Genomic DNA, 27,665 nt, shown 5'->3' with positions numbered 1-27,665 from the left:
ATTGCTCCTCTGCTATTCACCACCGTACCGAAGGAGTTAACCGTCACGTGCAGTTCCAACACTGATTTGAGGCCTGTATGGAGAGACCGGTTCTCATTTGGATTTATATACGGGAAATGGGACCTTATATTTATCACTAAAGAGCTATCTAAAATTAGTATAACCTAGAAGAAATCCTCTGTTATCTTTCTCACCTCATCTTGCTCCTCAAATGTTTTTGAGATATTGAACAATTTTTCTCCAAGAAATAGTAGAATTTCTGATTCGGATATCTGTCTGAGTCCAATCCGAGGTTAACAACCCTCGGAAACCATATTTCCATCCTGTATTTTATTTTGCATCAAACCCAGCCTCCCAGAGTCATTTCCTGTGTCTTTAATCTTTAGACAAGAATTTTCGCTAGATAGCAAAAATAAAGTTGATAAATGAGTCCACGGCAGCATAAATGATATGACTTTTTCATTAGATGATAATTTGCATTTTTGCTGTAACTAATTAACTAAAACAGACTGCTAGTCAAAAGGTAGATCCTTATTTAGTGCAACCGTTTGCTTTGTTACAGAATAGGCTCTTCGCAATTCTCATACTTAGCGACCCCATATTTCACTTGTGCCGTGCCTTCTTTATCTAAGACCCAAGAAACTGTTCACAATAAATAATACTTGCACAAAAGATCTGACCAGAAACTTGCCTATCTAATCGCTCAACTGAAAAGACAGAATTGTTGAATTTTAGACCCCGATCGTTTTCAGCTTGAATAGCTTTATTGCTTTATAGACTCAAGCTTATATAATACCATCATACCATACTCAGTTCGTCTTTCTACACATGCAGATATGACCAGAGCTCCCTTGTTGCTTCTGTCAGCAGCGGCCATTTTGCTTATATTGCTACTACCTTCGTTTGCTGAGTCAAAAGATCTAGCCCTGCCTCCTCCTATAGAAGGATCTACCTGTGAGCTCCCCAAACTGCTCGCAGGCTCTCCTGGTTCATACTGTCATTATATCGAGAAACACTGCGATCCAGAATACTTCGCCATATCCAAATACTACTTCTGTTCGCGATATGTGGGATCGACGTCTCTCCTTTTAGCCGTTTCATTGGCTATTATTGTGACATTGGTGGTGATTCTCCTTTCGCTTACCATCTTAGTCGCGAACTACTTGTTCAAGAACTTGAACGATGTAACGGTCAATTTGAACATTAACAACCAGATCTTGGGATTTATCCTCGTGCCTCTTTCGAACACTTTCCCAGACATGATTAACTACTACGTGGCTCTTAACTCAGGTTCCTCGGACCTTGTCATTGGCCAACTAGTTGGTTCTATACTTATTCTTTTCACAGTAGTCATTGGTCTAATAAGTGTTTTCAACAGTCCTTTTGAAGTCGTTCACAAGAAAGTGCTAGCCATTGATTTTGCATGGGTTCTCCTTGTTCTTGTTATTTTTCTGTATATTCTTCTGGATGGTAGGATAACCATCGTAGAATGTGCCTTCATGGCTCTGGCATACTTGGTCTACATTGCCTTCTTGTGTCTTTTCAATAAGGAGAAAATGTCCGAAGACCAAGAATGTCAAAATCTACTTTCGCATCAAGCCCATCCTAACCATCTGTCGGAGTACCTAGAAGTGCCGTACAATATAGAAGATGCACTCAGTATTCTTTCCAACGAAGAAGTTAGCTATGGCGCCATTTCTCCTTCTAAGTCTCCATCCAGTCTAGTAGAAACAGAAGATTTGGAACAACAAAGTGATGGAGATATACAGCTCATTGTTCCCCAGTTCCATCGTGATCAATTGTCTGAAGAGGCCCTTTCCATTTCTAAGTTCTTTGTCAACGTGATAGACATGATATTCTTTATACTTATTCCTATTCATTTGACCGAGCGAGACCTGGATGAACTCCATTGGAAACATAAAATTAACGAATACAAAGCCCTTCATTACTGGTTTCTTATTGAAATTCCATTACTATTTAACTACCAATTTTTTCACTTCGCGTGGACTACTTTGATATCTATAATTCTTGTTGAATTTCTTTTGGTGGAATTAGCATACGACCACGTACCTCCAAAATTTAGGAGCATCATCATAAGTATTGCTGGAGTTGCAAATACGCTAATAATCACCTCTGAATTTTCAATGAAGATTCTTGAGATCTTGAAGAATTTTGGACTTATATGGCACATATCTGATTACTTGCTAGGGTTACTTGTTTTCTCCATCAGTAATTCGATCAATGATCTTGTTACAAACTTAACCATTTCGACAAAGATCAATCCTATTCTAGGGATAAATGCTTGCTTGGGTACTCCAATGTTAATCATTCTACTTGGAATTGGAGTTAATGGAATAATTGTTCTATTAAAACATGGACAAACCGCAATCAAGTTTTCGTTGACAGATAATGTGGTGATCAGTATGACCTCTCTATTATTGATAGTGGCATTTTACTTCGTCTACATTCCATTGAATAATTGGCAATTTGATAAACGAGGAGGCTTGATTCTTATTGCTTGGTATGCTATGACCACCGGTGTCAATTGTTATTTAGAAATGTGAATTGTCAACTATTGTCAACTATTGTCAAAGATAAGAGTTGATATTCTCATCATAGACATCAACAAAATCGACAGGACTTTCTTTTTTATTGGTGCTGTTAATTTCGGACTTCAATTTTTCAAGGGCATCTATATATATTGGCGATTCTTTGAAGGTTTCAAACTCGTCGAGTAATTCTTTCTTCAGTTCATTGGGAATAGAGTAATATAATAAATGTTGAAAGAGCCATTCATTCTGGGTTTCTCTTATAATTTCACGGAACAAACCAATAATGTAGTCGTTGTCGCCTGGATGTAAGAACCGTTCTATGTTAATCAACTTCTCGTAGATAGGAAGTGGAACTGATGCGTTCGTCTTGATAAATGCAAGTATCATGTCTCTAGCCTTGGTGAAATTGTGAAGATATATTTGCAAATCGACAAGTTTCAATAATAAGCTATGCTGTCCACTATAATTGTATCCTCTGACGAGGACTTCAGCAGCTTTCAAGTGGTTTCCTTGGTTGATGTAGTAGTCGCTGTATTTAGTCCAGAATCTGGCATACGAAGCTGTCGGGATCAAACATCTTTCGTATGTGAAGATGATATAATCATTGGGATATTCTCTCAACTCAAGAAAGTCAAGGTACATGTCCCAATTCTCTAGTTGCTGGGAGGAAATGCTGCTTGTGTCGTAGTACTGCCTAGTGATATGTTTTTCAAAGTTGAACAATTCATATACTTTGAATTGTGTGGTTAAATAGGCATCAACAAATGTCTTTTTCAAATGTAATGCTAACTGCTTGTTTTCGGATGTTTTGTAATTTTTCAATTCCTTCTCCGGCACCACCAACGGCACAAGTTCGTTAGCTCTTTTTTCGTCGTTGCCAATCTCTGCAAAAGTATCAAACAATTTCTTGTAGAAGTACTCGTAGTGGTATAACGGTATTTCCACTATGATTCTAAGCAAAACATAGTACTTCAACTTGAAGTTCTCTGTTTCAGTTTGGTAGTTCTCAAGGAATGAAAGGTACAACTTGTAGAACTCGTATGCATGGAAATGGTAGCCGATTTTTCTTCTGGCCAGTTCAAACAACCCCAAGACTTCGTCCAAGTTACCGTTAGAGGTGTTGATCTTGAAATTCAAGTAGCTGGTCCAAATCTCGCAGCTGTAGGAAAGATGTTTTAAACTGGACTGATACACTTGGTTGGCTCTATCAGTATCTCCAAGGTGAAATTCCCACTCGGCGAACTTTATCCAGTAGTTATACAATAAGGGATACTTTTGGAGCAACTTTTGGTACGAGACTCTTAGCACATCGATTTCTTCGAAGCCAGATGACTTGGTTATGCCTCGTTTAGTATTAGACTCGGCTGCCTTGATTAGCAGTTGCCAAAGATTCAAATCATCTGGGTTCTGGACCAATTCTGTCGAGATCCTCGACCATTCCTGGTTTATTATTGTGTCCATAGGATTTCAAAGAATTAAAACCAATATTGGTGGATTTTTCAGCAGCTCGATATATGTCAATAATACATATTGATATTTCAAGACTTCAATCTTGAAGTGATGGAGGTGTGTCTGTATGCAGAGATATTTAAGCTTATACTGTTGAAATATTTAGTTTTGCGAGACATACAAGATTACTTAAGTGAGTCTGGTCTTTTGATACCTCAGAATTCAACTTGCCCAAGGCAATTGTTTCTTTTCGAATTCTCTTTATTCTTCTCCAATCATTGTACTTGATCTTAGTTGTGTATTATCCACTTCTCTTAAATTGAAGCACCTCATACTCCGAATTCTTCAGTGAATTGATTTTGGAAGCCTTATCATTATGGGCCATAAGTCATCGAAGAGACTACAGTAGATAAAAATATCGATTGCAAAATAGAGACAAAAGTAGATAAATCAGTTGTTGTAGAATCCAAACAAGTGACTCTGTTTTGTTGGGTATTCCCTACTAGAAATTCTAGAAAGCTATTCAACTTCTGTTACAAGCACCATCTAATTGAAAAACCAGTGCGAATTCACAGATGAGCTCTACAGCGATTAGCACTATTCAAATGGGAAGACAACAACAGAAGTAGCCTGGGATAAATTGTTCAAACCCTGAATTGAGACTTTTGCTGCTTGATTGAATATCCAATAATCATAAATTGTTTCTTATGAAACATATCGACATTCTTCCCACGAAGATAAGCGTTCTACTATCTCCTCGTGATGAGAAAAAAAATTGAAAAATTGTTTAAAATCTACGATCTTGAATTGCAAAAAAGTACCATTCTTATTCAATATTCAACACAATGTCCGACGACGAACTTAGCTTGGAAGGTGGCTTATTCGAAGAGCCGGAAGGGTTCCTTCCACCACCTCCAGAATCCCATTTTGCATATTACGAACGTAAGCTTGCCAATGTCACTCCTCTGAAGGTCGATTTGAAGTTGGTTGGAAAGTCTCCATTATGGGGACATTTGTTGTGGAATGCCGGAGCCTACACGGCCGACTTCTTGGATAAACATGCTTTAGAGTATGTCAAAAACAAAAAGGTGTTGGAATTGGGAGCTGCGTCCGGTTTACCTGGGATTATCTGTGCCCTTAATGGAGTTGAAAAGATAGTGTCAACAGACTATCCAGATGCCGACTTGATTTCACATATTCAGTATAATTTTGATGCTTTAGAGAAGACTGGTGCATATCCAAAGACCTGCTACGACGTAAAAGGTTACATTTGGGGACATGATGTGACCCCTTTGGTCTACGGCGAAGAAACAGAAACTAAAAGAGAAATCGCTGAACTGGACAAGTTCGATCTCATCATCTTAGCGGACTTGGTGTTCAACCATACCGAGCACCACAAGTTGTTGGAAACATGTAGAAATAGTTTGAAGACAAACGGAAAATGTTTGGTTGTGTTTTCGCCTCATAGAGCTCATCTTTTGCAAGATGACTTACAGTTTTTTGAAACTTGTGAGAACTACGACTTCAAATCAGAAAGAATAGAGTTGGTCAACTGGAAGCCAATGTTCGAAGAAGATGAAGAGACAGCCGAGATTAGATCAAGAGTCTACTCTTACTGGTTGAATCCGCAATGGAAATAATATCCATAGTTACTTCAGCGAAGTATAGCATAATAGAATTACTAGAAGACGTCTCATGTCTAAACTTTTTATCTCTAATAAGTTTCACAAGATATTGGAAGATTTCTTTAGAAGAATTAGTACACATATTACTTTAAAGATATTTATTACCAAAGGAAAATAAAAGAATACGTAGTATTAACTAATGTAACACGAGATAACAAATGTATCTCCAATGTCGTCAAAATTTCAGATTAAAATACATTCTCCCATATCAGTCCTTTCTCAACTAATGCATATTTGTATATGGATGGAACATTAAATTTATTGAGAAGCTGGAGATGGGTTCATCTTTCTCTTACCGTTGGTCAAGGTAACGTTGACGAATCTTCTGGTGTATAACAATCTCTTGTAAGCTCTACCCTTTGGTTGCTTTGGCTTTTCTTGCTTGTCAACCTTTGGAGTTTGAGACTTAACCTTACCAGCACGAGCTAAGGAACCGTGAACTTTACCCTATAAATGCGTTAGTATATTGAGCAATTAGTTTCTACTATTGGAAAGTATTCACCGTATCTGTACATCGATCACGGCATCGACTGCCTTGTTCTGTTTTATGATCCTTGTTACAGCTCTGTTAGCATGTTTGGAAATATTCTATGAAGACTTTGTAGCTGATTTTCAAAAATTTTCTTGTGGCACTTTGGTTCTGTTTCATTACTAGTTTACCACAATTTCAATATTTCTACTTTGATTTCTCTATTTCGATACTGACTTCATTCATTCTTCCGTACGCAATTTGTCTCCCGTCTTGACATTACATGAGTTTTGATGATTTCACATTTGATGTTGATTCATTCATAAATTACTGGTCAGGTCTGATGACTAATTTCTCCTCAGATTTTGGACATTGGATTATTCGATTTCTTTGCTTCATTGATCTTTTGTTCGTGATACATCGATCCCAGACACTTTCTATGCTTTCCCAATAATGATATCGATCTATCACATACCATTTTGCTATATTATTTGTATATATGATAAGGATATAAAACCAGAATACTAAGAAAGAAAGAGAAAAATTTTTTTTAGTAGTTGGAAGTTGTCCCCCTGTTGGGTGCGGAAGGACCTTAACTATGGAGATACAGGTTAGTGTCCAAAATGCAAAATAAAAAGCAACATAATTGCATGTTGGCTTAACATTTCTGCATGTTGCGCCATTTCTTCGCGAAGTCAACTAGTCACGTGTATACATTGTATACTCAGGGCTGAGCCCTAACTTGAATTTGGGTACTTAAACCACGTAGTGATTGGCACGCTTTGGACCAATACAGACATAAATGATATCGATTGAATATCAATACTTGACTTTTGGCTACCAGTAGCGATATGCATGTCTTATTTTGATTTTCAAGTTTTGCAATTTGCATGAGGCAATAGCACCTGTGTTAGCAGCGTCGCAAAATGCTAATCTAAGACAAGTTGGTGTCAGACTAGTTGGACTGGTTTTACTCTACATCTCTGTTCTTGATTCAACTTTTGAAGTTCGTTATTCGTATAAGTGTAGTTTCAATTCTTCGTATCTAATTTTACATCGTATTAACATAACTTGTTCATTACTGTCGTCTCATATACTGTGGCTCTCATATAGAAGCCTGGATTACCATCAAGAACGTCACCAAAATCACTGCTAGAACGACTAAGATCAAGCTCAATAGCAGGAGCCGTGTAGCAGGATAGTAATTCTTCGTTAACATCGTCTGCACCTTGAAGAAACGAAGCATGCCAAAGATCAACGTCACTATGCCCAATACTATAAATACTGAGCCCAATGGTTTTCCGTACTTTGCTATAGGCTCGCCTTCTTCATCTGGATGAGTGAGGGCCAATACGGTGGAGTTAATCTTTACTGATGACGACTTGTGTTCTAATCTGAATAATTGAGTCACGCCAATCCCAATTGTTATGAATGAAAGCGATGTTCGCAACCAGGCAAGAAACGTTCTTTCATTAGCCATGTGGTCTCGAGCTACAGAGCCCTTGTTCTCCAAAGTGATGGAGGTGAACTGGAGGACATTGATCTTGTCCCAGAACGGCACGTGAGCCAAACTGTCTTCTTTGATTGAGATCTCGTCATTGACTTCACGGTCGTGGGAACTGTTTCCTATATTACTACTAGATCGGGAATTGGCAGGTCTCCTCGTTCCCGAAACAGAGGCATCTGCGACTGAGTCATATCCCCTTGCTGATGACATAGCTTGGTACCAGTCTACGCTTTGCCTTCTAGCTTTCTGAATGAACTAGACTCTTCAAACATCCCCAGATATATGTTTAGATCAGGGTTAATCATTCCAGCCACAATAGGTGTTGTGCATATTCGCGTGATCGCGGTCTCGTGATGTATTCTAACCTCAGTTGCTATTATTTGGCAGAAGGCCCATTTAAACTTTTAGATGCGAGCCTGTCAATGTGACAGTCTAGCTAAATGGAGCAGAGTAATCTATATATAATTTGGCCGAAAAGATAATGAAGTACACAATGGCGTATTACATTGTCTTTTTCTTCATTGTAAAAATCTATAAAATGGATTTATCGTATATCAGCCGTATCTGAAATTTCAATATTTTGACATAATTTTCTCAGAATAGTAATATTTTTCTCAGAGTAGTAAATGGATAATTTGCAATTTCAGGTTTCTGACACGGAGACATACACACATGGTAACCTACGACCAACCAGACAATTAGCCCAAATTGTAGGGGAGGTATAGCAATAGAATCTATCTATACATTATCAAAGTACGCCACTACCCAGTACATTCTACGTATAGTTATAATCGAGCCATTCGATGTTACAAACCAAGCAGCAAAATACAGTATTTTCCAAGCAATACTTGCACCCCCTTTAACAAGACCTCTTTCACAGTAAGGTATGTTGTCGCTTAGATATGGCGCATATAGACACTTAGATTCTCGATTTCTAATAGCTGATGAAGTACTTGACATGCCAAAGAACGTGGCTACGGAAGCTAAAGTTGGCAAAGAGTGGAGGTGTAGAGCCCTTTAATGGAATAACTTAAGAAAAACTCAGTAAATGGAATAGATTCATACCTAAGTAAATCCATTTCTTGTATCATTTGTTAATGTTCTCACCCATAGAGTTCTTTTAGAGATAAAGAGATAAAAAAGCAGGATGGTAGCCTTTGTAACAGCATTATTAGTTAATCTTACTCAAGGCTACAATTGCTATACCAACGTTGCATAGCGAGAACTGAATTAGCGATGTTCCATTTCTAAATTTATTCACTACTCTTCTATAAGCTGGCCGCTCCTTTTCTAAGTTTGCAGAAGAATCTTCTTTATTATAAAACCTTGATTCTGGTTAGTTGATAAACTGAAGAAAATAAATCAGAGTCTCCTGTTGGAGAGGACAGAACTGAGCAAAGTGTGTGTTCGTGGGATGTACTGCAACTGATTTGGAGTTTTGGCTCATCGTTTATATTATTTTACACAAAATTAAAACACCAACCCTTCTTATCCGGACATTAAGATCAAGTAAGTTCCAGGATAGTCCGAGATGGAATGGTAGCGCACAGATCTAGGTATTTCACAAGGATTTCATGTTACAGGTGGTCGAAGCCTAGAATACATGACCAAGGGGTTCTAATCCACAAGAAAATGGGACTGGTGGTCCAACAGGTGTTCAAGAAAATTCATTTTTGTCTACAACCAGCTCAAGTATCAGTGCACAAGAGTAGCTAAGTTGGCGCAGCCAATGTAATTTCTGGGCTTTCAGTATAGACTACTACAAAACAAAAGCTTTACAAATTATTGCAGTGAAATCAGATGCCTCTCATGACCAAGAATGTATTCTAAATGAAAATAATAAGCGTAATAAATATGATGACGGCGGATGATGCAATTAAGTGGAAGGTCTCCGTAGACCATTTTTCCTGTTCTTGTACCTTTTTACAAGAACATCAAAGATGAGACGAGTGTCAATGTAGCCAATGTAATTATTCTAATCAGTCTGTAGGATGCTTCACCTCCAGGGACCCATAACTTTTGGGATGGCGGTGCTGCTGCGCTTACAGTAACTGTTTCGTAGCTTCTGATATCTCCCACACCGCTAGCATCGAGCGAACCCAAGCCAATACTTCCGGACATTGGAGAAACAGCTGCTACAAATACCAGCGCAAACGTCTGGGTGTAGGCAGATTGGGTAGTAGTGAGTAGACCAAGAGAATTAGTGCCAGTGACCCATACTAAAGTCTTCGAAGCAGAACTGGTAGTAGTGGTCGTGGTAGTGTCGTCAGCTGCCAAAGCGATCGAGGCCAAAAACAATATGTAGAAGAATGCTTTCTTCCAGAACATTTATAGATGCGTGAGATAATGAAATATTGACCGGAGTAAAAATGAAGACGATCGAAATCTAATGGAATAAGGAATGGATGCTAATGACAACTTATAGATATCTTTATAGCTGCAAAGCGAAAGACACCAAAATTCAGCTACTATTTATAAAGTTGGACAAATTCCTCGATCTACAATGAGCACCAAGGAGATGGCGTACCTTCGATGGAAGTGAAACGGGAATGAGCCAAAATGGCAGCTAGAACAAGAAAAACGCTTGATGCCAACAAGTGAAATAGCAAGTGCAAAAGCACAATATATATATAAGTGCTGAAGACTATTTCTACATACTGTAAAGTGGGCATCCCCTGCCTATATTTATACATATCAATACACCTCGAATCCAGTTGCCGAGACAATACTTTACCGGTGGTGGATACAACTTGTCGTAATGCAAGGTAAGGTAGCCCTCTAAAACTCGGAATTCAATTTTCGGGAGATAAATCTATGTCGTCATACTGGGGCTAAGACACATGAATTCCATTTAAAGCCTTGAGTGGTCTTATTTCGAGTGCCATGGATACCCTGGATACCCGCTGAGCCCACAGCCATCAAAGCCTATTCAATACTCTAAGAAAAATACTCTTCAATACCTTGGGTTTTCTTCACCAAGGAAGTGTTCCTTGGCAGGATGGACAGTTAGCACTACACCCGGAGACCGTAATTGGGTCCCGTTTCACAATGAACCAGAACGGGAATCAAAGCGAAATAATTAATTAAACAGCATTAGAAATTCCTTCTCTGCCTATCCACAGGCACATAGATGCACCTCTTGCCACATAGGAAGTCGATTGGGGAAGTTCTGACGTAATAGTATAGGCGGTGATTATTTAATCCACCTACATCCCGCCAGGTAGACATAACGGCGAGCAGGTGGTGGACAGCGTTCGTAAATTATTTTGCACCTGCTATCAATAAGCCACAAACCTACGATATTGTTGTTTAGGCTCTAGCCGCTGAGTTCAGACTCCGGCCACGAGCGCGGAGAACGTAAACTTGCCTATTGTGAAGCACTGGCAAGACACAGACAATTGTCTCAGTATTGTCTATTCACGAGATGAAATACACTGCTGCAACAAGGCGCCGGAACCTCTTTTTCGCATGCAGCACTGTACGTGAAAAAAATTTGATTTGTAATTGTCACAAGGAGCTGTGAAATGGCCTTGTCGCGGCGTAAGCCTCTGTTTATCATCTGGGACTAATAATAGCAAGTTCTCGTGAACAGCTGCCAGACACGCTACTAGAAAAGCGCCATGCAGCTGAACCGTCGTGCCGCCGACTCCTGCGCTGGTTGCTGTGGATGTGGATAAGCAATCCACGCAGACGAAAAATACAGGCACGGCGGTCCTGTGGGATTCCTCACCTGGTTACACTCATCGCTCCATCGCTTAGACAAACGATTCCGGCACACGACACTCAAGATTGCAAAAGATTGCTTATATTGCCATCACGTGATTATGTCAAACATGGCGCACACTCCTGTAATCGGGATCGCGTTTGCAGATCCACCCAGAAAGAAGGGGGGAGAGCGTGCAGGCTATTACCCTTGAGTCAATCCCACACCTTTGATTAGGGCCCAACTAGGTAATTCGTAGGCAAAATACGGTAACCTCAAAACAATGCTGGTTAGACAACCAGATAACACTAGTGTCAGCTCTAGCCGGTTTGACACTAAACTGAATCTAAGCATCCTCAGTCCATAACATTTGCCTACAACCCCACGAAGTCCATCTAGGATCTAGAGCTTCGGAGACATCTCGACGGTCATTATGAACATTATACTACTACAACTATATACTACAGTCATCATATGAAATAGTCTATGGCAGGCTTCTTGGAAGGAATGTTGCTGACGTCCTGCGTCGCAGCTTCAAACACCTTGTACTCACGATTGAGGTTATCGTCGACAGTGAGCACAGAGGCGATGTTCCCACACCGATAGCAGTAATTAGGTGCTGACCACACCGTGACTAAGCCCTGGTTGAACATCTCCTTGTACCCTTCCATCACCAACTGATGCGCTCGCGCAATCAATGAGATGTTGTTGGTATGTAGGAAGGTCTTGACCTCGTTCTCGCCAAATAAGAAGCCTGCTCCACGCGGGCTGATAGCCCAACCAGGCACATCCTCAGGGTCTGACCAAAGCAAGTCGCACATACCACCCTCGTGCGGTACCTCCTGTTTACGATCGAGTATACGGATCTGGTCTACGGTGTCGATGTCTGGACTCAAGCCGCCGTGAATACAGAATACACCGCCTCTACCTCCTACAATGGCTCCTAGTGACAAGTAGTCGAAAACTTCGCAGCAATAGCGCCAGACGTTGACAGAACCGTACTTCCTCACACATTCATCGTAGAATCCATATACGGTAGTAATCTGTCTTGATTCATGATTTCCTCGAATGAGAGTGATACGGTCGGGGTACCGCACTTTAAGTGCCATCAAAAGCAAAAAGCTTTCGAGTGAATAGAAGCCTCGGTCTACAAAGTCTCCTAAAAATAAGTACTGGGTGCCTGGACATTCACCACCAGTCTTGAATAGTGTTATCAAATCATGGAGCTGGCCATGGATATCGCCGCAGATAGTCACAGGAGTATCCACTTGTTGTATATTGGCTTCTTCGATAAGCAACTCAATCACCTTGCTACACAACTCCCCCACGTCGGCCTCGGGTATGTGTTTGCATAGCTTGATGTTCTCTATGGTGCTGAAAAATAGTTAGTAATAGAACGGATTGAGAAATATTTGTTTTGGCTCAGATTGAACGTTTTCTTCTTCAATTCACATTATAAACAAGATAACGGTCACAATAGAATCAATACTAACCTGTCTAGATTCAACATTTGCGCTTTGCCGGGAAACTACAAAACTGAAGAAACTGAGTTCACGGTCAGTTGGAAAACGCGGTTGAGATAGCTTCATGAATGCGACTGATGGTTGGTATTATATACAGGACCGTTGTTTTTGATATTTCACTGCCATTATCTGATTCTGGTTCAATTAGTAGCCCTGGAGGGTGGCGTAAGTAGTCTTTTTCTTTTAGTCTACCTTTGTTATCATTACGGAGATTGTATCCATCGTATTCCTTCTTCTCTACAAATTTATACTCTTTGTTAGAGTCTTAAGCCTCACGAATGTGCGAATTCCGGAATCTATCCTGCTTTATTCTGGCTGCGAAATTTTGATTGTGGTTCGTATTTCACTTACCTGTGAAATCGGGAAATTCATCTTTTTAGCGACACCCCAAAAACGGAAGTGGCCGGTTATGTCCACTGGAACCCAGTTGCAAAATGAGACTTACATTGGCTTATGCTGATTTCAGCTAAAGTACATCCTATTATAACTAACTCTCTAAATAATACATACAAGAAACAAAGCCCCATGGTTACCTTCTTCTGGTAGGCAAGGTAAATTTCTGGAACTTGGATTGCAACTGTTTGCGGACCGTGACCTTCTGGGCACCCACAAAACTGTCAATACTGACCTTAATGGCACGGTTCAAATCACTCTGACTTACAAAGTCACTCAATCTCATCTTGGCAAAAGCTTCGGCAATTCTCAAGATACTTTCCAAGTGACGAACCGTGATTGGGAACGAGCCCGTAGAAATAGACTCCTTTCTCAACTCAGCATACACTCTAGCAACCTTGTCCATATCCATCTGATGTAACTTTGGTTGCACCTTTACACGAGCGTAGTTGATGTATTTCATAAGCAATTCTTGGGAAATTGGCGAGATTTCACTTTCCTTCTGCTTGTTAAGCTGTGATATCTTTTCTCTTCTAGTTCTTCTTACACCGTCGCCTTCTTCTCCAGTTTCAGCTTCATCGTCTTCTATATCTTCTGTATTGGTAGGGTGTGATCTCATATGCGAATCAATGACGAAACTAGCAAGTCTTTCGTCCAGCTCAGGGTTGACTAAATCTCTTACAACACACAAGATATCAAATCTCGATAAGATAGGCTCAGTCAAATCAACGTTCTGAGACAATGGCAACGTAGAATTGTATCGTCCACCATTAGGATTGGCTGCGGCAATGATGGCACAACGGGCTTGTAAGGTAGTGACAATACCAGCCTTGGAAACAGAAATCGACTGTTGTTCCATGGCTTCGTGAATAGAGGTACGATCTTGGTCATTCATCTTATCGAACTCATCAATTAAACAGGTACCTTTGTCAGCAAGAACAAGTGCACCACCTTCTAAAGTCCACTCTCTTGTAATAGGATCTTTTCTCACAGAAGCTGTCAAACCAACAGCGGAAGCACCTTGGCCGGTAGCAAACACAGCACGATTGGCCGTCTTTTCAGCGTACTTCAAGATCTGAGATTTGGCAGTACCAGGATCTCCTAGTAACAACACGTTAATATCACCTCTGATAGAATGCTTACCGTTGACATCCTTGGGAACACCACCAAACAAAGAACAGGCTATAGCAGTCTTGATATCCTTGTGCCCGTAAATAGAAGGAGCCATAGAAGAAATAATTTTGTCGATTATTCCCTTTTCTTGAGACAATCTTCTGAACAGCAGTTCCTCTTCTTCTGACCATGAGCTCAAAGAGTTTTCGCTGTAGCTGCTTTCCTTACGACGGATAGAGTTAGCTTCGATTATTGTAGCAAACACTGGGAACCCGTTTTTGGCATTCAAGTTTCCATCATAGTTATTCTTGTAGATACCCGTTACTTCGATTTCTTCACCTGGCTTAGCTACATCCACTAAGTCACTCAACAAGATAACTTCACGGTGTCTAGGTAATCTACCTGCTGGAACGGTGCCGGGAGATTCTTGAAGAGTGATTCTTTGGTAGTTTCTGTACAACGTCTTCTCGGAATTCATTCTGAACGGACCCTTGGACTGACAGTTTGTACAGAATGAGATTCTGACTTCAGTGTTTGAATCTTGGATAAAGGGACCAAGAACAACTCCGCACTTGAGACAGTCGAACTTGACATATTTCAACTGGGGAAACACACCTGTTCTTCTGGTGACTACACCACCAACTTTAATCAACTGATTCAAGTCGTTTTCACGCAAATCACGCAAGTTCGTGTGCTTAGGAAATCCGACTATACGGACATGGATTTCCAGGTGGATCTGCGAATAGTTGGGGTAATGCAATTCCGTGGCTTCCATGGAAACAATATCAAAGATCTTGAGCATCTCTGAAGGGGATGTGGCCAAGAAGAGAGCCAAGATAGCCTTGGAATCAGCCAAGTGCTCGTATGTGACATCCAACGATTCGGCATTGACTTCACCCAACGTTCTGATCCGGGCACCGTAAACCGATCTACCTTTATCGTCGGTGTATTCAAGCAAAAACGACTTGAATTCACGGGCAATGGAACGTGATACGGCTGGCTGAAGAATCCATTCGGTGATACTGGGAGCCTTTATATCTGTCAAACTCTCTAGAGACAATTCTTCGTTAAAAGGATCGATTTCAACATCGTCAAGCATTTCGTCAGCGTCGTTGTCATATTGTCTTCTTCTTCTTCTCTGGATGGGCAAACCGAGCATATCCAACTCCTGGTCCATTTCGTTGTCTTCGTCGTCTTCTAAGAAAGCCTGTTGACGAGAATGGGTATTGTTCAAAAGCTGATCACGACGGTTCATTTGTTCGTCGATTCGTCTTCTGGTGGCGGCATCCATAGCCTCGTACTCGTCGTCGTCGATATCAGACATGTTGTAGTGGTCCTGTTCGGCCCGGGAACGGTAGTCACGTTCCATGCCTTCCATCAAGTCTTCACCTTCCTCTTCGTCGGAAGGATTCAAGTCAGCAACGTCATTGTGAATTTCGTCTTCTTCTTCAGCGGCCATATCGAAAGGAATAGCAGGCGAAGAAGGTGGCAATTGTGGACTGGAGCCCAAGGGTGATGAGGGCTGATGAGTAGACGAACGCTCATCTTCGTCTTCTGCCTGTCTCTTTCTGGAGCCTCGGCTAGCGGATGGAGGACTCGACATCGTGTTTAGTTGCTAGTTTCAAAATATAAACTAAACTAATGAGAATAGATTAATGAGAATACAAGAATTCGAAACAAGAATCACAATTGGTAAACAGAGGTATGAATAAATCAGAGAAGGAGAAATCACGAACAGTGGAAAATCTGCTATGGGTGTCCTGCAGGGCGCAGACGCGTACAATTAAAGTACCTTTCCCATTTGGGTATAATTAGTACAGGTGCAAAATGCTGGCAGAGAGAAGAGAATATGAGGAAGAGATCCCACTAAGATAGAGAAATTCTAAAAGAACAACCATATTGAACAATACACTTGTAACAAAGCTAGAAAGTCTTGTTTTGTTGTTTTGTTGTTTTGTTTGTTGGAATATTCAAGCGATTTATACGATATATAACCACCATCCATCAGAATGAATACAGTGAGAAAGAACATAGAGCTATTTTGAAGAAGAAATGGAAAGACTACTAAGCAAGAAAGGACGTAAGTGAAGAACCACTTTTCTCTTTCCTTTTCTCTTTCTTTTTCTCCTGGAACTTTTCTGGTATTTGGTCTCATGAAATCGAGAGAAGATCTCGATCGCAGTCTCACACAAGCATCTCTATATCCAGAATCTGACAGTTTTCGCCAGCAAATAATGTGCACGATTTCTCCCCAAGCACCTCTTCTCACTACAAACTGTTCATTGTTCACATACCTAAAATCCCATATATTATTAAGCTAGTATACAACCCGATTCCCGTAGGATCTCTAATTCTAAGTTCACATTAAAATAATTATTTTTTAGCACCGTACAGAGGTCGCAGACCATACTTATTCTGGACCACGCAACAAAGGCTCTGCTAAGAAGCCAACGGCTGCAATGTCATGGTCGTGGCCCTGGCCCGGTCCATGAAGGTGTCCACAAGGACATTCGAGAGAAGTGTGCTTCTTGGAGAAGCTTTCTTCTGTGAGCATCTCAACGTCGTCGGTCACACCGGCGTACGTGTTAGGTGTGATGGTGCCGTTGGTGTTGTTGACGATGGTACCGTGCTGGTTAATAAAGCTGTTGTTGGAGGACATGGCTGTTGTCTTTGTTGGATATATCGGTACAGGTTGATCCAACTTTCTTCTCTTTAGTTGAGGAGTTTGGTCTGTATTAGCGAGAGTACTGGATAGTGACATATTAATTCTACTCCGAGACCGAAACTCAGGGCCCACCACAGTATTTATAGAGATGTTTGAAAAACGGTGGCCGTAGCAATAATAATAATTTTTTATCGATGAGTCTCTATATTTCGATGCCAGAGGAGGGGGAACGTTTCTGTGCAACGTGGAAAAATTTTGTTTCGGGGCACAACATAAACAGCACTATAGAGGAGACAGGAGCCGTAAACGTTCTTCGGAGTTTTAGAGATTTTGAACACGATGTCGGGGGTGTTTGAAGTTTTGAAAAGAGCTGCGATGAGGTGTCTGGTTCTGCTGGTATGAAACCGGACCTTATGAAAATGAACCACCAATAACGTCTAAACGAGATTAGATGAAGACACAGCTGACATACGAACTCCGAGGGGCTCACACCGCATTGGCTAGTTCTTCGGAGGGATGTCCGTCGTTCTTGTTCTCCCCCTCATGGGATATAGGGCAGCTCTCGATTAGGCAGGATGCCGCACAGAACCAAAACTGAATAGGCAAGCGGGCCGCTTACTTCTCATGGATATGTGAAAATACAAAGAGGCATTAAATGCTAAGAAGTAATTATATTTGGGTTTATTTAAGTTGGTTTGTAGAGTAGATGGAATGCAAATGAATAGATTATATTGATGGGAGCAGAAATAAAAATGTTGAAAATCTTAAATATTGGAATTTCTACTCTCACGTATCAAAAAATCAATAAATTAGACAAAATTCTCTCTGAATATGTAAATTTTCAGATTTTCAGATTTTCAAAATTGTTACACACAATAAGTCAAAGTAGAACAATAGTACATAGCATATTTCAACTACTATTACTCATGCCATCATCTCGAACACAACAAGACAAGCCAAGTTTCCTCAGTTTTCTCAGTTTTCTCCACTTCAGTCGACTTGCACCAGTTTCAGTCTGCTACTCCCAAGACACAAATAAACAACAAAAATAGATGGCCGGTCACGTGCCTATGACGCCAATTCTGAAATATTGTATGGCCGATAAGAACAATCAAGCCAACTTTCTGCTGATGCCAGGTTTAGTGCTAGTAGTAGTTTCGAGACGTAGAAGTTTGCAATTGGGATCACTTTAGTACAAGTTCAACCATAGAGCAGTATTCATTTATCTATGTCCAGCATTAGACTTTCATAGAGCAACTACATATATACACATCAGTGTACTAATATTTCAATTCTATTCTACCAGAGCTTCTTTAGAGATTTAGAGAACTTCTATACATTCGTTATACCTATATTTTCATCATGGAAGTTCACCGCAATGCCCATCATAACATCCAAATCAGGGAGAGCTACTTTGTGGGCAAGCCTCTTCTTGTATTCACGTCTATTTTCGTGTCTCTAGGAGTCTTCATTTTCGGATTTGAACAAGGTCTTATGTCTTCGTTATTGACTAACGAATACTTCAAAGACTACTACCACAACCCGACTCCTGTTGAAGTGGGTACTATGATTGCTATCTTAGAGATCGGCGCACTTTTTTCCTCCTTCATAGCTGGAAGAGTAGGTGACATCGTTGGCAGAAGAAGAACCATTAGATACGGGTCTTTCATTTTTGTAGTAGGCGGTCTTGTACAAGCTACTTCGGTCAATATTGTCAATCTCTCACTAGGAAGATTGATTGCCGGTATTGCCATTGGCTTTTTGACAACCATCATCCCATGCTACCAGTCTGAAATCAGCCCCCCAGACGATAGAGGTTTCTATGCCTGTTTGGAGTTCACCGGAAATATCATTGGATATGCTAGTAGTATTTGGGTAGACTACGGGTTTTCATTTTTAGACAATGATTTCAGCTGGAGGAGCCCATTGTATGTTCAGGTTGTTATTGGCTCCATGTTATTTATTGGTTCATTCCTTATTGTAGAAACCCCTAGATGGCTCTTGGATCACAACCATGATATCGAAGGCATGATTGTCATTTCTGACTTGTATGCAGATGGTGATGTGGAAGACGATGATGCTATTGCTGAGTACAGAAACATAAAGGAAAGTGTCTTGATAGCCAGAGTTGAAGGCGGAGAGAGATCGTACCAGTATTTGTTCACCAAATATACCAAGAGACTTTCTGTGGCATGCTTTTCGCAAATGTTTGCCCAGATGAATGGTATAAACATGGTATCTTACTATGCTCCTATGATCTTCGAATCTGCTGGCTGGGTTGGTAGACAAGCTATCTTGATGACTGGTATCAACTCCATTATCTACATCTTTAGTACCATTCCTCCATGGTACTTAGTTGATTCTTGGGGCAGAAAACCTTTGCTTTTATCTGGATCTGTGCTCATGGGTGTTCCGCTCTTAACCATTGCTTGTTCGTTATTCTTAAACAACACATACACACCCGGGGTTGTGGTTGGCAGTGTAATCGTATTCAATGCTGCTTTTGGATACAGTTGGGGTCCAATTCCTTGGCTCATGAGCGAAGTGTTCCCTAACTCAGTTAGATCAAAAGGTGCTGCCATGTCTACTGCAACCAACTGGCTCTTTAACTTTATTGTTGGAGAGATGACACCTATTTTGTTGGATACAATTACCTGGAGAACTTACTTGATCCCGGCAACTTCGTGTGTATTATCGTTTTTTGCTGTTGGATTTTTATTTCCAGAGACCAAGGGTTTAGCATTGGAGGATATGGGCTCCGTATTCGATGATAATTCGTCAATATTTTCATATCACTCAACTCCTTCCACTGGGTATGGTGCGACCGAGTCTAACAGTAATGCCAGGAGAGCAAGTGTCATCTCTTCAGAAAACTACCAGGATAGTTTGCATCAGACAGCGGCTTCATTGGCTAGAAATCCTTCAAGCATGAGGCCTGATTACGATGGCATAATCACAGGAGCTGCTACCCTTTCGCCAGTACCACCATTAAAACCAATAAAGTCTGATGCGTCAGTCCATTCAGTCGATGCCATAATTCCAAGCATTTCCAGCAATATTCCGCAGGAAATTGAACCACCAACCTTTGATGAAATCTTTAAGTACAAGTTGAATGAGATGGAAAATACAATTGGAAGCCGACTTCATAAGGTATTCTTCGGTGCCAAAGAGGAAAAGAGTATTGACGAAGAGGCAGGGCTTCTCCGCAGACAGTAAATGTATGAAGAAATGAATGAAGTTATAATGCCTTTTCGTTTGATTGACTGCTATTTTATTGTTCATATACATAATCATACGCAATGCATGTTTTATTCTGTTTCCCATAAATATTAATGTCCCAATGACACATTATCCACAAGCTATTTAGATTATGTTTTCTTCAAGAGGATATCTATCTCAATGTCTTCATCAGTAGGGGCTGGATTCTTAGGATCTGCAATCTTCAAATTCTTCTTTTCTTTGAATAACTTATTCAATTCACGTTCAATTTGAGTGATCAATTCATCGTAGCCACAGTTCTTCGACCTAACTCTCGACTCTCTCAACAATCTCTCAGCTTTATCATATTGCGAAAGATGAAGATATACAACACCTAACCCATAAGTGGCTAATGCTACTCCTTCACCGACTGCGGTATTGCCCTTGACGATTTCCTGAGGTAAACCTTTGGCAAACTCAAGTACTGATTCGTAGGATTTGATTGATAATTGGAGACATTTATCTTTTGAAGCAATGGATTCTTCATATTTTATTTTATCAGCAGCAGGGATAGCTTTTTCCAACTCCTTCTGAACCTGTTCTGAGTTGGAAAGATTATTTAACAACTCTTCACTCTTGATCTTCTCGTATTCAATACCCGATTGTTGGGAGAATTTTCTTCTCCATGCAATTTCTTGCGCTTGAAACTCTTCAGCCTGCAAGTAAAGCAAGGATCCTAGATTACACTGGGAAAGAAGAATCTTGTGTGGTTCAACATCTGCCAATAACATGGACTCAGTCATGGATATCTTCACTTTAGAAGCCATGGATAAGTCTCCAAGTGAAATACAGAAAGCACCCAACAAGTCCATGGCATTGAAGTACTCCTCTGCAAAAGGCTCCCATAGTTCAGGACTCTTTTTGAAACTAGTGACTACATCTCCATTCCTAATTACTATTGAGTCGTCATGTACAGTAGCCTTATAGTTGTCTGTTGTGTGCACCTCATCAGGCAGGGTTAACTTAGCCAATTGGCTAGCAGACGATGGAGACTGTTTTCTAACTTCGTCCTGAGCAATAATCAAGTGGGTAATCAAGATTGCTCGACACAATTGTGGATTGTCTCGGTTCAACTCTACCAACTTGGTTGCGATTCTCAAATCTTTCTGGATGAGATGACGTCTATGCTCTCTGTCGTTGATTCTTCTACCTTGTTCTGACTCTGGTGTTGCTGTCAAAACCATCAAATATAACGTGGCAATCTCGTTATATACAAATGCTGCGTCCTGGGGCATGTTGAGACGTTCAAACATTTCTCCTACTTTCAATTGGATTCCCGTGTATTCATCAGAAAGAGTATCCATGCCAATTTCATTACAATGCTCAAGAGCTTCTAAATAGTACTTTAGAGCTAATTGGTAGTCATTTTCGCCCTTTTCACTTTCCGCCCAAAGCCCTTTCCTAAGGATAGCAGCAACCGACTTTGGAAATGTATGCTTGGGCCAGAACATATAGTAGCCATAGCCAGTAAGAGCTACAAAGCCAACTCCTACGTAAAGCAACTTTCTCCAGATGGTAGTACCTGCATTGTACGGCTGATTGTATTGGTAGCTATACTGACCATTCGAATAGTGTCTTCTTGAATAGTTAGAATTGGACGTAGAATTGTATCTTGAATTTCTTGAATTTCTTGTACAGACCAGAATTGATCTGAAGGAAGAGATAGAAGTCCATTTTTGGCGCTCTAAAACCAAGAAAAGAGGCCGAATCTTGGTGGCGTTTATAACCACACTAGCCATTTTCTTATTAGTAAGAATGTTACGCCGAAATAGTTTCTGGTGAAGGTAAATCCTCTGCTGACGTTGAAGAGTCATTATTGGCTCACAGATACAAGCTGGAACTTTTCAGGTATATGGTTAAACCTGCAGAGAACATCCTAATCGCATTTTTTTTTTCAATCTCATTACTCCAGCTTTCGGATTCAGAGATGGCAAAACCAATTTGATAATTATATATTGCTAACAACATAACAACGGAATTGGTGAACACAGACACGAAGCCAGCATAAAGGTGACCAGTGGTGGAAAAATATACAGTAATCAGAAGCTTATTTATTTACGAAAAAATACACCAATTCCAGAATGTCGAATATTCTCAATGTGTTCAATCCACCTCCATCGCGGCCCTTGACTGAGGATGAGATCGGCGAGGGCTGTATTCCTTGTACTGCAGTGCAATCGGTCGTGGCTCTAGCAGGGGGTGTCTATTTGAACTCCAATACCCTTTTCAAAGACCCAAAAACTGGCAAAATCGACTTTGCAAAGAATCCCATCTGGTGGCAGAAAACCGTTAAAGGATTTGGTATAGTGTTGTTTGGTTTAGGTGCCTACAGAGCTGGAGAAGTAGGCCAGTTGGTGTGGAAGAAGAAATTCGAATGAACAATGGGTATCTTGTATAGAATTCATGTATATAGCAGCAATGAACAGGTCAATTATGAAACAGCTAATGCCTCCAAGACACTATACATTCACCAAGTAAGGCATTCCTTCATTCTGAAACGATTATTTCATTCCATCGGATGATACCAACGTAGAGTCGATCAATATTTTTACCAAGGAACTTGGACCTCATTTGAAAACTCCCCGTTGGATCCGCGTTGGCTAGCTTTGCAATGCAAGATAAATCTCAGATGTCGATGACAAAGGCTGCATTGCAGGTATGCAAAAAGGGAGCAACCGTTATATCTTGCCGACATTGTGATCGATCTTCAATTGCAAGCGAGATCTCAATTATTTTCGCAAGATCAGGAAAATACACCTTCTACTAGCCAGAGAGGACGCATGGTCTATGCTAATAAGCAAGTAGTCGAAGATTCCCCGTTTTCTCTTAATTATAACTACTTAGTAGATGTCTATTGCACATACGATGGTGGAATGCCAATGATTGCGAAAGTAGGAGAAATTAGCTTGATTTCCGCGTTGCGCAGAACTACAAGAGGAAGTGGTCGATTTTAGCTTTAGAAATGGCTGATGCTTGCTTTTTCTTAGTTGAAGGCGGGGGACGAGGAGGACAAACTGCAGTGTACAAAGGAAGATCCCATTCAGATGATGAGGAACATTACGAACTCAGAAAAATAAATAAGCTTATGCCACACCAAGCGCTGCAGAAGTAATGATTCATACCACGTAGTCTATTCTACCCGAGGCTTAAGGATTTACAGTTAAACTGCTGAGGATTTTAAAGTCCACCAATTTTAAAGATTTTGTAGACGCTAGAAAGTTCATTAACCTATTTGCTTGGAACAGGAAATCGCAAACGGCGATAGTCCGTACAATAATTCGCTAACTTTAGGTGTCAAAAATTACTACTATGAACTGTTCAACTAACACAATCTCAATGACAAGATCTTCATTCGTTTAAACTCAGACAGATAGCTTCTACTGAACCGGGAACTTTGCCACGACTCACTGGGTTATCAGTCTGTTGCCTATTTTCAATATTCTCAAGCTCGACGATCGGTTTAATTGTATTTTTTAGGCACTAATATTTTTTGCTCCTGGAATGCATCGGTTGGGGAAAATTTATTTCTATCTATTTCCAGCATAATGTTTCGATTTGCAAAATTGGCACAAAGAATCCTACACAATAAATGTGTCGCCAAGTCTTGACTAATCACGAGGGTTCCAGTCTGCAAGTAGGATTACGTAGTGAAATAAGGTTACACTTTGGACAACATATGTAGTTTGCGTAGATTATTTTGGAAGACTTTGCTTTCACTTTTGGTCTGAAAAGAAACTACTCCGAATGATAATAAAAAACATCGATTTTATTGCATCCGGGCGGACACAGTCAACAATAGAATGCCCAAGAAAAACACAACAACTTAAACTATACAGTTGTCCCACTGGCGAGAACTATACGAGTATTGGCAATTCTTACACTGAGAGATTGCACCCAGCACTCAAATCGCACTGTGCAGCAACTTAGGTTTAGTAAAAAAATATAAATAACCAGAGCATCTGCACCTACTTCGAAATAACCCAGTCTATGTCTCTATAAATAGTCGAGCAAACTTCATAGAATTACTTTGCTACTACTTTGCTACTACTTTGCTGAGTCTCATCTACATCACTATAGGTTGCACATCCATTATAGTGTGAATTGATATACTCACCACAGCCACATTACCACTTCCTCATTTGCCGGAACACCAGTAAACTTGCGCCAGAAGTAAATCCTAGACTATTATAACATCAAGCACTTCTTGAGAACAGATTTTAGTACAAGACCAACTCGACTCTCAATAGATTCGGACGAACCAATTCACCTGGGAATCTCGACAATTTTTCTGGAGAGTAATTGTCAGGTCTACAGTGACAGTTATGCTCTAGTTGGGACATTCGCATCAAAAAAAATCATTAATCTTATTGACCTGCAAAGCGAAAGAGTTATTTTCCAGCTGTACAGTTTCTTTCTCTAGAAGGGTAACTTCGACCACCACCAGCCGTTTGATAACACAAGCCCCACCATTCGCAGAACGTGTGAGCGTCTCCATCTATCCTTTGGTATCTGGCCTAGTGCCAATTGGCGGAAAACCCACACTTACAGTTCATTGTAATTCACACAATTCAGTTCATGGTTTAGTCATTCAAAAGATTGAAACCAGCTATACTTTCCTAAGAGGAACACAGTCTTAATAAAACCTATACAACTTGTACTATTAAAAATGGAACATCATTTTCTCGGCATGGAAACGCTGTTGGATTCGGGGTCGAACCCGGATTTGAATCCTCAGTTGAACCTATCTATCCAGCACCATCTCCAGGCCCAAACTCAGCACCAAAACCTTCAGCAACAACACCTTCAACAATATACACCAAATTCAATCGTATCTCCGTCAAATAGCCAACCTCGTTCACTACAGCAACATCAGCATGACCCAAACCATAAGCTTGCTTCACTGGATTTTGACTTGTCCAACTCTAATTCCATCGTAACCGGCAGGACTATGCTCCAGGACGATCCCAAACTACACCAACATCAACAGATTCAGAACATGGACCTTCACAATACCTACCACCTTCAGCAGGTACCGTCCACCAGCAGCCAGTTGCACACGGAGCTTCCACTTCAGCTGCTGTATGGACCAACTATAATACAACAGCAGATCCAACAACAACCTCATAACAACACACATCAACATCAGTATCATCTAGATGTTCGTTTGGATGATATGGGCAGTTCAGGAGATAGCAACTCGAATTCGTCGTACTCTGATAAAAAGCTCGTCTCTCCTATTCCTCCCTTGCACATGCAACAGCAGATAGTGAATGGCACCAGTGATCCGCCAATCAGAGACAAGAGCGAGTCTTTGGTGACCTCTATTTCGAGCGAGCTACACAATGCAGAGGGTGACCAAATTCTTCGGGCTTCCTGTTCCAGATGTAAGAAAGAGTTTGATCAACCAATCATATTGCCTCAGTCTGCAGACTCTACAAAGCTATTGGTTCAGCCGAAAATTTTTAAACTCTGTCAGCACTGTAGAGACCTACAAAGAAAACGGTCTAGAAAGTGGCAGAAAAAGACAAAAGACAAGGAAGGAATTTGTCGTCGGTGTGGGTCAGAAATCCCTACAGATGAACAGATGTATGTCTTGTGTTCCATGTGTAGGCTGAACCTCCGTACGAGGAAAGCCAGTCGGGCAGCTCAGGGTAAATGTGTACATTGCTCTGGACCACTAGATGCCTCCATCATAGTAGGAGATGACATCAAGCAGCCGGCCAAAAAAGATGCCAAAGCCGGGAACTACAAAGTATGTCAGCGATGTAGAGAAAATGACAAAATAAGGCGTACAAATCTAGAGAAAATGGGCAATTGCAATCGCTGTGCTAAAGCCCTACCTCCTGCCGATGTTGGTAAGCACAAGGTGTGTGTCAACTGTCGGAACAGGAAAAAGAGAATGTCCAAGTCGTCGCCCAACACTAGTATCGACAGTCTCAATACTAATGGCAACAACCATGATTCTACAAATTCTATGATGAATAATATTTCACACAATGGGAATGCTATTTCTCAACAACTTGCTATAATGCCCAATGATCAGCACGCAGCAATGGCAATTCTTTCCGGGGCTGCAGAAGCCCAGTATCCGCAGCTTCCTATGAATCAAAACTTCAATGCTCAACAGTTTGCGCAAGCGCAGTATAACCAAGCTATAATCCAGCAACAGGCCTTTAACCAGGTATTCACACAAGCCCATCAGCAACAGAACCAACCGCAGCAAGTTATGAGCACACAGCTAAAGCAATATGACCCCTCTAAGGGCACGGTCTACGAGTTCCAGGGTGCCTAATTATAGGACATGGTCATTGGGTTACGATTCGCTTACGATTCTTTTATTGTACATATTTATTAATCTCTTTCGTTATTTCACATTTTAATAGTGGTGTCGGGTTTATCTAGGAAATAGAAATATTAGTAACTACCACTAGCGTAGATCAGAACAAGGGAAATGAAGATTGGCGCTCTACGAATGCGCATGCTTGGTGGAGCAGAAATATTTCCCACGAGAAATCAAGGGGTACATGCATCATCTGCAGTACGATGCAATCTAAGGGTTTAAAGTTTAGAGCGAAGACAACTACCAGGAAGTTAAACGGAGAACGTTTCGTGACCCTTTGCTTGAGACAACTCTGATTCCCAAGAATTGGCAATTAGAGTATAGCAAATGTTTCACAAGACGCTATCCAACACAGGTAAGCTTCTGTCTCCTGCATACAATCATAATTTTTGAGGAGAAGCAGTGCAGCATGCAAGGTCCATCTGTTTCAACAAGATGGTGCATAATGCCATCGATTGTGTGGTTGTGGTAGCAGACGGAAATATTACCGGACAATTGCAGTTGGCACTTTGTGGCACCCGTCTAGATCGATTCAAGTGCAGTGACACCTACGTCATCGTCTCGTCAAAAATTTCTGATTATGACGTTAGCGGGTCAGCAGTTCAGGTACCGAGTTTGGGCCAATTGCGTAAGACACTATAAAGCTGCGTGGGAGAGAGTCCAAAAGTGATGAAGGTACGACGATTTGGCAGTTTGCAGTCTTCACACCAGCCCCCACGGCCCTTACTATTACGGCACCATTATCGAACCATTATGTCGTGCAAAAGAGTGGTTGCATTTCATAAGGGCAGCTGCCGTTGCAATAAGGTATGGAAATTGTATGGGACAACGAGACATAGGCACTGACTTAGTGCGATTCTCAGTTGATACTGTATGATCCACAGGTCAATTCACCTGCCTCGAAAAGCTTACCTTCTGAAACGTATAGCCAAGCTAGCTTGAGGCGACGTTACGGTAGCAGCTGACAGGATTGTATGCAATCAAAACAGGTGCCAGATAAGTTTCAGA

At 40.8% G+C, this 27,665-nt stretch overlaps 13 protein-coding genes across 13 annotated transcripts; 5 read left to right on the top strand and 8 right to left on the bottom strand. All coding sequences in view use genetic code 12, as the record gives it.

Annotated features, from left to right (window-relative positions):
• Nucleotides 1–989: 989 nt before the first annotated feature.
• Nucleotides 990–2,564, top strand: CAX8 (K+-dependent Na+:Ca2+ antiporter; the record flags this gene model as incomplete). The annotated part of the gene is made up of 2 exons (XM_001386680.1): nt 990–1,752; nt 1,810–2,564. Coding segments are annotated over 2 exons (1,518 nt in total), but the record flags the coding sequence as incomplete, so codon positions are not given.
• Nucleotides 2,565–2,858: 294 nt separating this feature from the next.
• PICST_50268 (predicted protein) lies at nt 2,859–4,013 on the bottom strand (the record flags this gene model as incomplete). The annotated part of the gene is made up of 1 exon (XM_001386491.1): nt 2,859–4,013. A coding segment is annotated over one exon (1,155 nt), but the record flags the coding sequence as incomplete, so codon positions are not given.
• An 833-nt stretch (nt 4,014–4,846) lies between these two features.
• Nucleotides 4,847–5,641, top strand: PICST_50590 (predicted protein; the record flags this gene model as incomplete). Its single annotated transcript, XM_001386679.1, has 1 exon — nt 4,847–5,641. One exon carries the CDS (start codon nt 4,847–4,849, stop codon nt 5,639–5,641), a length of 795 nt encoding a protein of 264 aa, XP_001386716.2.
• A 303-nt stretch (nt 5,642–5,944) lies between these two features.
• On the bottom strand, nt 5,945–6,133 carry PICST_63979 (40S ribosomal protein S30; the record flags this gene model as incomplete). The annotated part of the gene is made up of 1 exon (XM_001386490.1): nt 5,945–6,133. A coding segment is annotated over one exon (189 nt), but the record flags the coding sequence as incomplete, so codon positions are not given.
• Nucleotides 6,134–7,260: 1,127 nt separating this feature from the next.
• PICST_64135 (predicted protein) lies at nt 7,261–7,710 on the bottom strand (the record flags this gene model as incomplete). The annotated part of the gene is made up of 1 exon (XM_001386489.1): nt 7,261–7,710. A coding segment is annotated over one exon (450 nt), but the record flags the coding sequence as incomplete, so codon positions are not given.
• Nucleotides 7,711–9,585: 1,875 nt separating this feature from the next.
• Nucleotides 9,586–9,990, bottom strand: PICST_33860 (secretory pathway protein; the record flags this gene model as incomplete). The annotated part of the gene is made up of 1 exon (XM_001386488.1): nt 9,586–9,990. One exon carries the CDS (start codon nt 9,988–9,990, stop codon nt 9,586–9,588), a length of 405 nt encoding a protein of 134 aa, XP_001386525.2.
• Nucleotides 9,991–11,835: 1,845 nt separating this feature from the next.
• Nucleotides 11,836–12,735, bottom strand: MCO15 (serine/threonine protein phosphatase; the record flags this gene model as incomplete). Its single annotated transcript, XM_001386487.1, has 1 exon — nt 11,836–12,735. A coding segment is annotated over one exon (900 nt), but the record flags the coding sequence as incomplete, so codon positions are not given.
• Nucleotides 12,736–13,351: 616 nt separating this feature from the next.
• MCM2 (DNA replication licensing factor, MCM2 component (Minichromosome maintenance protein 2)) lies at nt 13,352–16,034 on the bottom strand. Its single transcript, XM_001386486.1, has one exon. The coding sequence runs from the start codon at nt 15,995–15,997 to the stop codon at nt 13,418–13,420; it is 2,580 nt and encodes an 859-aa protein (XP_001386523.2). The 5' UTR covers nt 15,998–16,034; the 3' UTR covers nt 13,352–13,417.
• Nucleotides 16,035–16,804: 770 nt separating this feature from the next.
• PICST_33856 (predicted protein) lies at nt 16,805–17,155 on the bottom strand (the record flags this gene model as incomplete). Its single annotated transcript, XM_001386485.1, has 1 exon — nt 16,805–17,155. One exon carries the CDS (start codon nt 17,153–17,155, stop codon nt 16,805–16,807), a length of 351 nt encoding a protein of 116 aa, XP_001386522.1.
• A 1,398-nt stretch (nt 17,156–18,553) lies between these two features.
• Nucleotides 18,554–20,182, top strand: XUT4 (high affinity xylose transporter (putative) (HGT3); the record flags this gene model as incomplete). Its single annotated transcript, XM_001386678.1, has 2 exons — nt 18,554–20,061; nt 20,104–20,182. Coding segments are annotated over 2 exons (1,587 nt in total), but the record flags the coding sequence as incomplete, so codon positions are not given.
• Nucleotides 20,183–20,427: 245 nt separating this feature from the next.
• Nucleotides 20,428–21,768, bottom strand: PICST_33854 (predicted protein; the record flags this gene model as incomplete). The annotated part of the gene is made up of 2 exons (XM_001386484.1): nt 20,428–20,858; nt 20,892–21,768. The coding sequence occupies 2 exons, from the start codon at nt 21,766–21,768 to the stop codon at nt 20,428–20,430; spliced, it is 1,308 nt and encodes a 435-aa protein (XP_001386521.2).
• Nucleotides 21,769–22,398: 630 nt separating this feature from the next.
• On the top strand, nt 22,399–22,695 carry PICST_50220 (predicted protein; the record flags this gene model as incomplete). The annotated part of the gene is made up of 1 exon (XM_001386677.1): nt 22,399–22,695. The coding sequence occupies one exon, from the start codon at nt 22,399–22,401 to the stop codon at nt 22,693–22,695; it is 297 nt and encodes a 98-aa protein (XP_001386714.1).
• A 2,063-nt stretch (nt 22,696–24,758) lies between these two features.
• On the top strand, nt 24,759–26,740 carry GBF1 (G-box binding factor). The gene has a single exon (XM_001386676.1). The coding sequence runs from the start codon at nt 24,984–24,986 to the stop codon at nt 26,607–26,609; it is 1,626 nt and encodes a 541-aa protein (XP_001386713.2). The 5' UTR covers nt 24,759–24,983; the 3' UTR covers nt 26,610–26,740.
• Nucleotides 26,741–27,665: the final 925 nt, after the last annotated feature.

The sequence above is a fragment of the Scheffersomyces stipitis genome, chromosome 8 (genome assembly GCF_000209165.1).
Source record: "Scheffersomyces stipitis CBS 6054 chromosome 8, complete sequence".
Taxonomy (NCBI): domain Eukaryota; kingdom Fungi; phylum Ascomycota; class Pichiomycetes; order Serinales; family Debaryomycetaceae; genus Scheffersomyces; species Scheffersomyces stipitis.
This window is presented reverse-complemented; position numbering and strand designations above follow the sequence as displayed.